General features: G+C 35.4%; 2 protein-coding genes across 2 annotated transcripts; both read left to right on the top strand.

Annotated features, from left to right (window-relative positions):
• The first annotated feature begins 756 nt into the window (after window positions 1–756).
• LOC101310801 (uncharacterized protein RSN1-like) lies at window positions 757–8,921 on the top strand. The gene is made up of 11 exons (XM_004300121.1): window positions 757–1,073; window positions 2,585–2,737; window positions 3,337–3,472; window positions 4,379–4,480; window positions 4,708–4,827; window positions 4,992–5,072; window positions 5,215–5,555; window positions 6,025–6,270; window positions 6,391–6,715; window positions 7,088–7,321; window positions 8,202–8,921. Exons 1-11 carry the CDS (start codon window positions 757–759, stop codon window positions 8,646–8,648), a joined length of 2,502 nt encoding a protein of 833 aa, XP_004300169.1. The 3' UTR covers window positions 8,649–8,921.
• Window positions 8,922–11,095: 2,174 nt separating this feature from the next.
• LOC101312548 (4-coumarate--CoA ligase-like 6-like) lies at window positions 11,096–14,282 on the top strand. The gene is made up of 6 exons (XM_004301595.1): window positions 11,096–12,178; window positions 12,595–12,784; window positions 13,122–13,267; window positions 13,420–13,487; window positions 13,672–13,774; window positions 13,929–14,282. Exons 1-6 carry the CDS (start codon window positions 11,096–11,098, stop codon window positions 14,040–14,042), a joined length of 1,704 nt encoding a protein of 567 aa, XP_004301643.1. The 3' UTR covers window positions 14,043–14,282.
• Window positions 14,283–14,798: the final 516 nt, after the last annotated feature.

Here is a 14,798-nt window from a genome sequence, read left to right on the forward strand (position 1 = left end):
CCAATTATTCCTTTTCGGCCAGATTTGATTACCTTAACCATAAATTATATTTCTTTCCTTCCTTCCCATTAGTCCAAATACATGATTAAACAAACGCTTAACCACCTGATTATTAACCTTAACTAAAGCAAACCCCATTATGACATCCAGCTTTCCCGCCCCACAAGATGAGCAACTGATACAGACATACCACAATGACATCCTTCACTTTCATTTCCCCCCTATACATGCATAAAACACTGACAATTTTCAATCTAAATTGACAAATAATTAGCACCATAATCACCTCCAAATAAATAATAATAATAACTATCACAATGAATCCAAAACCAAACCACAAGATTACAATCACAGAAAAAGAAACAACCAGCTCACCATTTTTCTTTGCTCATCCCAAATTGTCTCCACTCTACAATCTGCCAAACAAAGATCACGGCTTTGCACATGGAACCAAACAAAACCCACTTACCATATGAAACAGAGAAACCCATAACAGAATGGAGAAAGTTCCATTTTTTTTCTTAATATTTCTTACCCAACAAATCAAAAGGTTCATAAGTTACAACAGAGTACAGATCACAGTGCCCGCTTTCCGATTCTATTAAAATATGACCCAATAAAGATATATTCTTTTCCTTCTTTTCCTTCCTTTCTTTTCTGAATTCCAATTCCAACCCATTGCTGTTACTTAACCTTTCAGTTCACCTTTTGGTCTCTCTTCCTCCACTCTGGTGTTTCTGGGAGTTGTGTTCTTGAATGGCAACTCTTGGGGATATTGGGGTCTCTGCATTCATCAACATAGTTGGTGCTATAACCTTTCTTCTGGCCTTTGCTTTTCTGAGAATTCAGCCCGTGAATGACAGGGTCTACTTTCCCAAATGGTACCTCAGTGGGCAGAGAACCAGCCCAAGTAGAGGGTCTGGCAACGTTGTGGGCAAGTTTGTCAATCTCAATTGCTGGACTTACTTCACTTTCTTGAATTGGATGCCTCAAGCCTTGAGAATGACCGAGGCTGAGATCATCAACCATGCTGGCCTTGACTCTGCTGCTTTTCTCAGAATTTACATTTTGGGGTACTTTTTCTATATCTTTATTCATCTTGATTTTGATTGAGCTTTGTAGTTTTGAGTTGGTTTCATTTTTGAGTTGTATTTCTGAGTTTGACTTGGATATGGAAGTGTGCAAATTTTCTACCTACTGTGTCTTTAGCCATGAAATTTCAGTCCTTGATTTTAATAGTTCTTATCCATATGTAAGGTAATTCCTTTATTATCTTTGGGGTGGAATCAACTAAGTTTTTGATTCCTTTGGTTAGTGTGAATTGAGTTCTTAAAATTGGGCCTGGAGAACTTGTGTTCCCAATTCCGGTGTGATTAAAATTGGTTTATTGGTTGCATGACAAGCAGGTGGTTACAGTATTTTACTTTAAGTAGTTCTGGTTGATACTGACTTAGGGCCCTGAATATGTTTAATGTCTGTTATGCATGTGACATAATTTGTTTCGTATGTTTGTTAGTGTTCGCATTCACAAAATCTGCTTTGTTCAAACAATTCAATTTTTCTGTGTAACTGATAAAGTAACTTAATGCTGGACGTGTTATTTCTTTGAACAATTAACCGAATTATGATGCTTTTCACTTTGGAACATTGCATATATAATACAATGTTGTTGTTGGATTTTGCCTGAGTTCTTACAGCTATTTTACTAATCTGAAAGTTGAAAATTTAACTTCCAGGCAGATACTATCGTATTTTGCTCTTCTAAAAGAATTGTTTTAGTGAACTAAAATAGAAGTACAAATGAATAATGAGCAATTTTAGTATGTTCCCTTAATCTTTAGTTTGATTCAGCTGGCCTGTCTGCTGCGTTTGACCGGGTCTTCTTTTTATTCTGTTTTACACAGCTTGTGTGGTTTGGCCTGTTTCTTCTTTTTGGTTTGTTTGTCTTGACCTTGATGGACTTGGTGTCCATTATGGTATGCACTTACTCCTCACTAGTTAATAATTTTTTGTTTCTTATGACAAAAATTGCCATCAAACATTTGCAATAGAAATTTATAGCACATTCTACTACATGATCTTGAATGGGCCCCACGTATTTCGGCCCCCTCAGATCTCACTTATGTTGCCCTCAAGTTAACCACCTAGTATCAATGTATATGAAGCTAACAATGGAATGGTCTTAACATGTTCAACATTTGTTGAACTTTGTGTTTTATAGGATCAGACCCTTTCACAGGTCTCCATGTTACTTTCTCATTCAGACTGTCAGGATCTTATTCTCTTTTGTTCTTTAGGAGCATCATATCATATTCATTGCAACATTCATCATTAGAGAGGGGTGGGGCCGCATAATGCAATTCATTCTCATACAAGAAGAAATTTATTCGGCATTAATCAAGTAGTCATATAATAAAAGTCTCTATCTTTCTACATATATGCATGTCATTGTCTATATTAATGAGAAAATTATATAGTTATCATCCATTGATAGCCTTTTCTCTCAGGTCTTTAGATATTGATGCTTAATATCTTGGACATCCTCGTAAATGAACTTGTTGTTTTGTTTTACTGTCACATGCAGGTTGAAGATTTTTGTTCCAATGACAGTCCTAGCACTTCTTATTCTTATTCCAGTCAATGTGTCGAGCGGTACCTTATTTTTCCTAAAGAAAGAGTTGGTTTTAAGTGACATCGATAGACTCTCTATATCAAATGTGCGCCCCAAGTCAATAAGGTAACTCTGTGTTTCATATAAGTAATTGTTTAGACTAGTGTGATGACCGACTAACATATGAGCTGAACTTGTTTTTATTTATTTGAATTTCTACAAAACAAAGAGTGAAGTTCATGATATTTTTGAGCAAATGAAGGTTAAAAAATCACCATGGTTATGCATCCATTCTAAATTTTGTAGAGTGCAACCTAAAGTGCTGCTAATTATTTATAGACCTGTGATATCTGATGGTTGAGAAAGAATATTATGATTGCTGTCCTTTTAGCTGGATAGTTATTACTTGTTATCTCTATTTACTGTGCTTGCTATAGTTATATTTCTGTAACAAGCAATGTTTTCCTTATTGAAACAGACATACTCTGGCTCTTTTGATATTAAACTTGGCATCAAATACTGTTGCAAGATAGATTAGATTTAAAAATCCTGTGGGTTTTCATAAAGAGGTGAGGGAAACTTGAAACTAGCCGAAGAGGAGGGTTACAGGGAATTTGAATTGTTTCTTTGAAATCAAACATATGGCATCTGCAATCACATAATTTTTCTTTTCTTGTTATATATGTATTGCAAATTTACTGGAGAGTTTACATTATAAATTTCAGGTTTTTTTACCACATAGGACTGGAATACTTGTTCACATTCTGGACTTGTTACATTTTATACAAGGAGTATAACTATGTAGCATCAATGAGGTTGAAATTCTTAGCCTCGCAGCGCAGGCGTGCAGAACAGTTCACGGTAAGTGAATCATCTATTATGGAAACTATTATGCATACCAATGTTATTAGTTGAGGAGAAACTGTCATGACTCGTGATGCACTTTACTATAGATAATTTATTCCTTTCTTGTACATCTTCATGCTGATGCATAAAATTACACATGTTAATGGTGTAAATAACTACACCAAAACATGAAACTATACACATCAAGAGTGAATTAACTGAATTTGTAAGGAAAACCATATCAGTTTCTTTAACTTTGTTTACATGTAAATTTAGAATCATATCAGTTGAGGAGAACTAGTATGGTGTATGCTTTGAAATTGATTTCAATCATCAATCTCATAGTGTATTATGCATGTTGCTTGAATCTTCATAAAGTATATGGGCTAAATAGCTACGGTAGTGGGAACTCTAGTACAAGAAGATAAACATACTATGAGGCAGAAACTATTAAAAGTCAAAAGGAAATGCAAATCACATACCTTGAGTTTTTTCATGTTTCTGTTCCAACTAGTATGAGAGAAGGTTCTAGTCTTTGGTATTATTTCTAAAGGTGGGTAAAAATATATAAGACTTTCAGTCATAGATTACCAAGTGTGATAGGCACAACTATTAATTTGTTGCTGTTCTATTTTTGAGCCTCTTCAATTGCAGGAAAAGGTTACCATAGACTAGTGTTACTTACAAACTTATGTTTACATTATCAGGATCGAATTCATTTCGCTCACATGATCAACAATTTGATCAAACTCTTATGAATTTGAACAGAGGTTGTCATACCCATGACTGTAGTTTTGTCAATATACATTTTGTCAACATACATTCTTTTCTTTTATAGCTCTATCAGAGTATTGCTAGATTTAAGGTCTTTTATTTGATTTTTTCCTATTCACATTTTGACATATGTTTTTTTTCTTTCAGGTAGTCGTTAGAAACATACCACATGTCTCTGGTCGTTCAATATCAGACACTGTAGACCAATACTTCAAAAGAAACCACCCTAATGAGTATCTTTGCCACCAGGTAAGTTTGTTATTATGGATAGTGGAATGTAGTGCGATGGGTGAAAATAATTACAGATACAATATTTATATGCATAGTTTTCTTTTGGTCAGCATATCATAATTCATTCACATTCTCAAAAAAGAAAAAAGAAAAAAGAAAAAAGAAAAAAGAAAAAAGAAAAAAGAAAAAAGAAAAACATATCATAATTCATTGCTTGTTTATAAGGGTAACTTATATTTATGCAGGCAGTCTACAATGCAAACAAATTTGCCAGACTTGTGAGACAACGAGATCGGGTCCAAAACTGGCTAGACTATTACCAGCTTAAGTATGAAAGACATCCAAACAAAAAGCCAACGACAAAGGTACTGTATCCTAATCCCCTGGCTGATGTAAATATTTCAATTATTTTTTTCACATCATTACTTATATCATTTGATGTTTTTAACCAAAATTATGTGGGATGTACATGTTCAATATTTGTTTATAGATTTGACTTGGGCCTTGGGTAATTTCTTTGTATTTTCAGACAGGATGTTTGGGACTTTGCGGTAAAAGGGTTGATGCCATCGAGTACTACAAGCAACAGATTATGGCATTTGATAAAAGAGTAAGTTAGTGGTTTCATTATTCTTTTGAACTTTCTGTAGGGTTAGTTTTATTCATGCAGTGCACCATGGTCTATATCACAGTTGAATGTCTTCTCTAATCCTTGTGATGTAAATTAATTTTGTTCTTGTATTGTACTTTAGATGGCACTGGAACAAGAAAAGATTCTCAAAGACTCCAAATCACTTTTGCCAGTTGCTTTTGTATCATTTAGATCACGTTGGGGAGCTGCTGTGTGTGCACAGACAACACAAAGCAAGAATCCTACACTGTGGTTGACAAATTGGGCCCCTGAACCCCGCGATATTTACTGGCGTAATTTGGCTATACCATTTGTTTCCTTAAGCATCCGAAAACTTGTAATATCACTATCCGTGTTTGCTTTGGTGTTCTTCTACATGATACCCATAGCCTTTGTGCAGTCCCTTGCAAATTTAGAGGGTCTGGAAAGAGTTGCTCCTTTCCTCAGGCCAGTAATAGAATTGTAAGTACACCAATCATATTTTATGTTTTTCAATAGTATTGTCACATGCCACATGCCACATGCCATTGCACATCTACTCATCTGCTTTGGGCTTCCTGCTACTGTTCATCTTTTCCCACTGCATATAAAAAACCTTGGAATATATCTCAGTGTTTGCTTTTGTGTTTTTTAACATGATACCACCATAGCGTTTGTGTGCCCTTGCGAATTCAGAGGGTCTAGGAAGCTCCATTTCTTAGGCAACGAAGTAATTATTGAATAACTTTATCTCTTGTTTTTTGAAGATTGGGAATTTACTAACTGGTTTGCACTTGCATCCTTTCAAAGTCTAGAACTCTGTAACATAGCCTTTGGCCCGTCTCATATCTCCTGCAGCAGCCACTTTTTCTTTCTTTAGCATTTTTCATACGAGTTTTAGTTTCCAATTTTCTGTCATACATGGGAAGAATTAACCGTATTTTTTTGGCAGGAAATTCATCAAGTCATTTCTACAGGGTTTTCTTCCTGGTCTTGCCCTTAAAATATTTTTATACATTCTCCCAGCAGTATTGATGATCATGTCAAAAATTGAGGGGCATATAGCATTATCAACCCTCGAACGGAGAACAGCAGCAAAATACTATTACTTTATGTTAGTCAACGTATTCTTGGGAAGCATAGTGACTGGAACGGCTTTTCAGCAACTGCATGCTTTCCTCCACCAATCACCTACCCAGTAATTTTCTATCTGTACTAAACAGTAAACAAAAACGCTTCTTTCTCTTAGGATAACACTTCCACTGTGGAGTTAAAAATTTGTACAATTGATCTTTATCGTATCTTTTGCTTGTCGTAGGATTCCAAGAAACATCGGAGAGACTATACCATCAAAGGCTACTTTCTTTATTACTTATATTATGGTCGATGGGTGGGCGGCAGTTGCTGGTGAGATTCTCCGTTTGAAGCCATTGGTTATATTTCATCTTAAGAACATGTTCTTGGTAAAAACTGAGAGAGATAGGGAGAAGGCAACAAACCCCGGTAGTGTGGATTTTCCAGAGACTCTCCCAAGTCTTCAACTATACTTCCTTCTCGGGATTGTGTATGCTGTGGTTACTCCAATCCTGCTGCCTTTTATACTAGTCTTCTTTGCTTTTGCATACTTAGTCTACCGGCATCAGGTAAGTTTATTCATTCTTTCTATACTTTTCCTTTTCTGATGTTTGTACGTACATTTTACAAATGAAAATGCATAAACACAAAGTGGTCTAGAATGATTATGCATGAATTTCATAGATTTGAATGGATGTAAAGTAGAAGTCATTGGTAAATGAGAAAGAGTAGTAACTTTGTTTTCCATCTCAATGTTTATGGAACAGAAGGATTAGTAACTTTATTTTCCACTGCTTTAGTGATGTGTGTAGGTTTTGGAATGATGAAATGGAAACTGAAAGCAATTGTCTGTGCAATTCTATTTTCAATTTATACTCTTAGAATTTGCATATGGTGTCTCATTAGTTTCATATATGATTTCTTCTCTATGTGCGCTGCAGATAATCAATGTCTACGATCAACAATATGAAAGTGCTGCTGCATTTTGGCCACATGTTCACAGCCGCATCATAGCAAGCTTGTTGATATCTCAACTACTCTTGATGGGTTTACTAAGCACAAAAAAGGCTGCTAATTCTACCCCATTTCTTGTTGCTCTACCAATATTAACATTATCATTCCACAAATATTGCAAGTATCGTTTTGAACCTGCATTCAGAAAGTATCCACTTGAGGTAAACTTTGAAGTTATTTTTGGATCAATTGGTTTAGTGCTATTTTTATTATTATTTATTTATAAGTTGTTCATTATGATTGAATGTAATACATTACCTCATATTCTCATACATTAGGAGTTTTCTTGAACTTTTAAATTCTCACAAAAGTTTTTGGCATATTCTATAATGAACAAATATTAGATGGGAATCTGCAGTAAGTCTTCCATTTGCAAAGAATTAACTTCCCTTGGCAATCAGACAAAAGTGGACAGTATAGTTGAGAGTGAGCCTGGCTGAGTTGATTTAACATTTCTGTTATAGTTTAAGGGTATTCATATTTTTGAGTAAATATTTTGAGAGTGAGCCTGGCTGAGGTCCTTGTAAATATTTTTGAGTTGTGTTGTTTAAAATTAATTGGGCTTTAATATACCCGAAGGACCTTTATTTTTGAATTTTATCAAGGTAAACACATACTTCAGTACAAAGCCAATGTGTGCCCTTTGGTCCCCTTTATTATGTGATCAATCTACAGGTTTCAACATAGTCTATGTCTGGCTGATATTAACCTCTCGTAAGTCTAACTTAGTCCTGTGTGTTGGGGAATGAGTGATACAATGATAGATAGATATACAAAGTAATGTCCCTTGGTAATATTTCTGTAACTTCAAGTTAGTTGCATGTCATAAAAAAAATCTCTGATTCTCTGGTTTAGCTGATCAAGTCCCTACAGCTGTGTCTCGTATGAATAGTAAACGTATTCTCTTTCTTTTCTTTTTGGTGGATAGATCAATATATCATAGGCTATAAAGTTCTTTTACTTGCTTTGGCTCTGTTTTTCATATAAGCATGTAATCTTTTTCAAGTATTGATGGAAATTATTTCCTTGTTTCTACCTCAGGAAGCCATGGAAAAAGACGAATTGGACAAAACTACGGAACCTGACATAAATTTAAAATCATACTTGGCTGATGCGTACTTGCACCCTATTTTCCGGTCTTTTGAGGAACAACATGAGTCTGTTAAAGTTAGAGTTGACAAACAGCAAACTCATATTGCTGCTCCCATTACAAGTGAACTCAGTTCCCCCTCTCCACCACATCATGTCAGTGCCCCATCTCCACCCCAGAATGTCCATCATATCCCATCCCAATACGCCTATTATCAGTCCTCTCCACCCCAATACTCGTATACTTCGAACTCTCCGCCTAATTATGTGTATCATTCAACCTCACCGCCACATTATTCCTACCATAATGAAGAACTGCAATCCCATTACACTTACCATAATGAAGATCGCCCGCCCCATTATGGCAGTCATTATGGCTACCATAACGAAGAACTGTGACCATTAAGTTGCTGGTATGCTTACAAGAACTTCTAACCATGTTATCTTCTTTTCGTAGCTACTTACTGCTGCCCGTTTAGTTCATTTGCCTTGTATGTATGTTTCATTAATGCTAATGTAGTTTGGTTGTGGAAATGATACTGAATGCCATTTTTTTTTTTTGCTGAAAACAGAAGAAAAGTTAGCAGATATATTATGCACAACTTTTAAGCTTGGCTTATTTCTCTCTCTTTAATTGATAATCAGATTGTCGTTCAAGACCCTGCAGGTCAAGTAACTTCAGTTGGTTTTTTTTTTTTTTTTTTTTTTTTTTTTTTTTTTTTTGGAGAAAAGTAACTTCAATGGTTGAAATTAAAAGAAATCGTAATGTAATGTTCTAGCAAGGCCTTCTTCACTTGTTTATCCTTGATGCAATTCCCAAGCTCCGAGTGACCAAATTGTGTAGAACAGTCCAATAGTACTGGTTTTTCCAAATTGCCCTTCGAAATTTGGTGTACCCGTTTAGGGTTCCTCTCCAACCGATCAACCTTTGAATTTTTCCAATAATACTGCATGTCTGCAACCGTCCTCTTTGGAAATAACAACAAGAACAAATAAAACGTGTACGTTCAATGATTCAGTTACATAACATGACAATTGAGTAGGCAACTCCTTCATTCCTATATTTAGGCAGTGGGCACTGTTCCATTCATCACACGTTACTCCTTTAATTTCGATAGAGACATATGTTACTCTCCTTGCAAATTTGCAATGCTCCTTCCATTTTCTGCTCACAAAGCTGTAGTCTTTTTTTTGTTTTTTTGTTTTGGCAATGATAAAGCTCTAGTCTTTGGCCAACAAATGCTCAACACTCATTCCTCTTTGTACTCCCTCTGCAACAGCTTAAACCCTGAAAAGCATAAATCTTTGGCTACCCAACAACAACAACAATATCACTCTGGCTACCCAAAGAAAGAGAGAAATTGGAATGTAAATCCAACTTATATAAGTAAACTGTCTCATATGCAAGTAAATTCAGCAAAACCAGTAGTGTTTGCTAGCGACAGAATACTCTCTTTACTTTGAATAATTTAAACCATCACAAATTAGATTTAGCCTGCAGTGTCAATTTCATCTTAGTCAGACAAAAAAAAATGTCAATTTCATGGAGGGAAAAACAAACAAAAAAGAAGCAAAAATCTTTCCAAAAATAAGTTGGATTCGACTATTCATTCGACTGGTCGAGTGTTCCTCCCCCACCGTACAACTTCTGTAGTATTATTGAAAAATACAGCCACGGTCCTTTTCTGAAAATTATAGTTGGCAACTATCGCAGCCTCCGGTCAATGCCTCAGATGTTGGGGTACTGATATTACGTTATTAACTTATTATGAATTGGGATGGATATTATAGCTAAAACGTGTGAAGTTGACTAAATGACTATACTATGAGGGAGTCAAGTCATAACTGTTCATGAAAGACATTTTTGATAATAAATCATATCTCTTCTAAAAATCATCTTACATGCATAATATGTATGCCCGAGATATAATGTAATATTTAATTATAGATTCGTAATATTTGATATTTCGTTATTGAGATAGTTTTATGGAGTTATTTTATAATTATTAGGATTTACATTTAATTAGCTTTCCTTTTAGCTTGAGGATACTTATTCCCCAAGTATTGTAACCCATATAAATATGGGTATTGTAATAGTTGTTAGACAGCTTATGTTTTATAAATAAAATCAATTTAATTGCGGCATAGATTTGCCATTTTCTACGAGTAATTCTTATTTATGGTGTCTGTTTAGACCTGTTCTCAATACTGATTCGCATCATCCTCTCCTTTTGTATACCAGTTTTTCCTAGTGCATGTTTTGAAAATTAATCGAGTATTCTTAAAAACCATTTCAGTTTAATAATGTTTCTTGAGTTTTGAAGTGCTACGTACCACAAGAAGAAGGTTGTTGCAACTCGAGGGATATTTGCCATTTAAATCTTTAGCACAGACGTTTCTAACTTCATCAGTTTGTTTTGTTAGATTTAGTTATCTTTTTTCCACAATTGGTTAGATTTAATTATCTGCATAAATGTTTATTGAGTTTCTTATAAATATAGCAATTATAGTATTATACCATAAATTTTCACAGTTACAAAGTATGTCCAATATTTAGAGTTGACATTTGAGTACACGACTCCTCCTTCATTCCCATACTTGGGCACATGGCACTGTTCTATTCATCACGTTTTGAAGTATTTGAATGCTTGGTACACACCTCACCTTGCAATGTTTCTTTCAGTTTCTGAGCTTATAAATAATTGATTCAGTTTCCTGCTATATAAATTTGATCCCTAAAATTTAGAATTGATCCCTCAAATTTGATCCCTGCTATATAAATTTACAAAAAGCTCTACTGCCAATACCAAATGCTCAACACCCATTTCTCTTTGTTTCCTTCTGCAATGGCTAAAACCTCAAGCAACAGCTTAAACCCTGAAAAACATAACTCTTTGGCTACCCAACAACAACAGCAACAACAACATCCATGGTGGTTTTCACCAGAAACAGGAATCTACAGCAGCAAACACCCTAATGTTAACCTCCCCAGTGACCCTTTTCTTGATGTTGTCTCATTCATTTTCTCACACAAGCACAGTGGGGTTTCAGCTTTGATTGATTCGTCATCTGGGTTTTCAATATCTTACTCAAAGCTCTATTCTTTGGTCGAGTCCATGGCCTCTGGCCTCATCAAAATGGGTGTTTCACAAGGTGATGTTGTTCTGCTTCTTTTGCCTAATTCTGTCTACTATCCCATTGTTTTCTTGGGTGTTTTGTATATTGGTGCTGTTGTTACAACCATGAACCCTCTAAGCAGTGTGGTAGAGATTAAGAAACAGATTAAGGATTGCAATGCATGTTTTGGTTTCACAGGATATGAAAATGTTGATAAGTTGCAAGCATTGAGTATTCCTGCAATTGCAGTTCCAGGAAATGTAGTATTGGATTCAAAGAAAGAAATGTTTTCAGTTTTTTATCAGCTTGTTGATAGTGAAGTTGATTTGGCTCTAAGGCCAGTGATCAAGCAGCAAGACACTGCTGCGATATTGTATTCATCCGGGACTACTGGTGTGAGTAAAGGTGTTTTGATAACACATGGGAATTTGATAGCTACAGTGGAGCTTTTTGTGCGGTTTGAGGCTTCACAATATGAGTATTCAAGCTTGAAGAATGTGTATTTATCTGTTCTGCCATTGTTTCATATATACGGGTTGGCACTTATGGTGGTTGGATTATTGTCATTGGGGTCGAGCATTGTCATAATGAAGAAATTTGATGTTAATGAGGTGGTCTCAGCAATTGATAGATATAAAGTGACACATTTCCCAGTTGTTCCACCAATATTAACAGCATTAACAAAAATAGCACAGGATGTTGGGGCACAAAGTCTGCAGAGTTTAAAGCAGGTTTCTTGTGGAGCAGCTCCAACGAGCATGAAACTCATAGAGGAGTTAGTTCAGACCCTTCCTCATGTTGATTTTATTCAGGTAAAAGGACTAATCTTTAACATAGATACTTTGCTTTGATAGAACAATCATTTAATTACTTTGCCTTGGATAGAACAATCATTTAATTTGATAGAACAATCATTTAATTTGCTTACTTTATGTTCATACAATTATTCATTCACTATAGTCGGGGTCCTAACTCCTAAAGCTTGCTTACGTGCATGATGCATCTGAATGTGATATGTAAAACAGGAAACTTCTATTAACTTTCCTTAAATGAATGATTAGCTATAATTGGCAGTCAAGCTTAAAAATGTGTTCCATATTGTTGTTCTGCTGGTCAATTGGACTCTTTTCCAGTTGAAGTTCTATCATGAATATTCAATAATTTTCCATAAAATGTTGGTCGCTGTGATTTTCAGAAATTTTTAGCTGTGAGATTTGTTTGTGTTTAGGGATATGGCATGACTGAGACGACTGCAGTAGGAACTCGTGGCTTCAATACTGAAAAGATCAGGAAATATTCTTCAATTGGACTTTTAGCTCCAAACATGCAAGCTAAAGTGGTAGATTGGAATACGGGATCCTTTTTGCCTCCAGCTAGTATCGGTGAACTATGGTTACGAGGACCTTCAATTATGAGAGGTAATCCATCTTAGTTGGTGTATATTTAGACTGTTTTCATTTTTTCTTTTACTTTTGGAGAGATGACCTTTTCTGCATTTAGGCCTAATGTTAGAATCGCTGTTCTTCTTGTATCCTTGAACTTTCTATTATAGGCATGTAAAGATACAACTCACCCATAAGATCTTGGTGAAAAGGAAGTTCTGTGAGGTTCAACATTAGGCTAATAAGTTTGTTGGAAATGGGTGAAATAGTAATACAGTACTTACTATGAGGATAAGAGAAATGCTTTTTACTATTACAAAATTTATGGGCTTAATTTGATTAGATTCTGAGTTGTTTGCCATTGACATTGTAGGTTACTTGAATAATGCAAGGGCAACTATGTCAACAATTGATAATGATGGTTGGCTGCATACCGGGGATATCAGTTATTTTGATGAGGACGGATACTTGTATATATGTGATCGCATAAAAGAGATTATCAAATACAAGGGATTTCAGGTATTGTTATAAAAGGTGATTTTTTTTTTTTTTGGCATGTTATTTTCTTTCTGTCTGATAAGCTTGATGTCCCCTTGAGGGAAGAACCTTCCTATACTCGGTATAGAGTCTATATCTGTCATGGCTTTTATTCAAGTGTATCCTATTTGCAGATTGCTCCTGCAGATTTAGAAGCTGTGTTGATTTCGCATCCTGAGATACTAGATGTTGGAGTTACAGGGTATGAGCATTAACACTAAACTAGCATATCATATAAATCACTGAAGTGGAAAATTACATACCAAACTTTCTAATATCAACAAGAAGTGACATTAGCTTCTTCTTTTCCGTTTGCTTTCAATTTTTTGGTTGATTGTCTGATTGAACTTGCATAAATTTGCAACTTCTACTCCTTTACTGTCCAGTGCTACCGATGAAGAATGTGGAGAGGTACCAGTGGCATTTGTGGTTAGGAAGCATGACAGTGAACTTTCTCAGGAAGATATCATGGATTACGTTGCCCGACAGGTTTTGTCTTGAATCCTTTGACGTCTTGGAATGACTTGTATATTAAAACTTTCCACCCTACAGCACAATTTTGATCATCATGTGACAGTCTGATAAATGTTTGCCTACCATCAGCATACATGTGATGTTTCAAACAAGTCTTCCACTTTCGCAGGTTTCTCCACACAAGAAGGTCAGAAAGGTGGTGTTTACACATTCAATACCAAGATCTGCAGCAGGGAAGATCCTGCGAAGGGAGCTCAGAAATCTCTTGGCTTCTAGACTATAGGACTCCAGTTTGTGGCAGATGACTTTGCCAACATTACAGACCGAAAGGATCAGAATGAAGACATATCACAAGTATAATCCCAAACTAGCTTAAGAAAGATAATGTTCTGGAATTATATTTATAATGATGTTGTTAAAAAATGGTGATAGATATATAGATTGCAGAGAATAATTCTCCATTTTCTGATACACTCTGTACACTGATATAATTATGCACATAGGAAATGAAGGTTCTAGTCTATATATTACAACAAGATGTGACAAGTTTATTGCCAGTTTCCTAACATACCATGTACAATACAATGCCAATATTAAATCTAATGTGACGAAGTCTAATCAATGATATATATATTGTGGATTGTTGCACACCCATTCAAGTTGCAGCATGATTGCATGAATGTCTACCTGATGATGGGAGATTGGGTTAGTATGTGAGTGGGATAAGCGAAGTAGCATGTCTAGGCGAGCGGGATATATAGTTGAGTCACATGAGTAAAAGGATGACAACACGGCAAAGAGACTAGAAATATGTAGTTTTATGGGGCTTGGAAAATATGTCTGCAATTTGTTGGGTAGATAGCATATACCCGTGTAACTCTCTATCTGAACTCTTTTATGAAATCTTTCCTAATTTTCTCCAATTAGAGCAACTTAGTTCTCACAAACTAACTTTGCAGGTTCTAGATAATATGCTAGAAAATTTTGATGAAGATGGTCAGGGACGTATTTAGGATTTAAATATGAGGTGGGCTAAATT

Source organism: Fragaria vesca, linkage group LG5 (genome assembly GCF_000184155.1).
Source record: "Fragaria vesca subsp. vesca linkage group LG5, FraVesHawaii_1.0, whole genome shotgun sequence".
Classification (NCBI taxonomy): domain Eukaryota; kingdom Viridiplantae; phylum Streptophyta; class Magnoliopsida; order Rosales; family Rosaceae; genus Fragaria; species Fragaria vesca.

What these genes read in the sequence shown, in the direction of transcription:
- LOC101310801 (XM_004300121.1), top strand. Translation starts at nt 757, where the DNA reads ATGGCAACTCTTGGGGATATTGGGGTCTCTGCATTCATCAACATAGTT. An exon ending in GGCGTGCAGAACAGTTCACG is followed by an intron (nt 3,473 to 4,378) that starts GTAAGTGAATCA and finishes TTTTTCTTTCAG; the next exon opens with GTAGTCGTTAGAAACATACC. An exon ending in ACAAAAAGCCAACGACAAAG is followed by an intron (nt 4,828 to 4,991) that starts GTACTGTATCCT and finishes TTGTATTTTCAG; the next exon opens with ACAGGATGTTTGGGACTTTG.
- LOC101312548 (XM_004301595.1), top strand. Translation starts at nt 11,096, where the DNA reads ATGGCTAAAACCTCAAGCAACAGCTTAAACCCTGAAAAACATAACTCT. An exon ending in TCAAATACAAGGGATTTCAG is followed by an intron (nt 13,268 to 13,419) that starts GTATTGTTATAA and finishes TCCTATTTGCAG; the next exon opens with ATTGCTCCTGCAGATTTAGA. An exon ending in TGGATTACGTTGCCCGACAG is followed by an intron (nt 13,775 to 13,928) that starts GTTTTGTCTTGA and finishes CCACTTTCGCAG; the next exon opens with GTTTCTCCACACAAGAAGGT.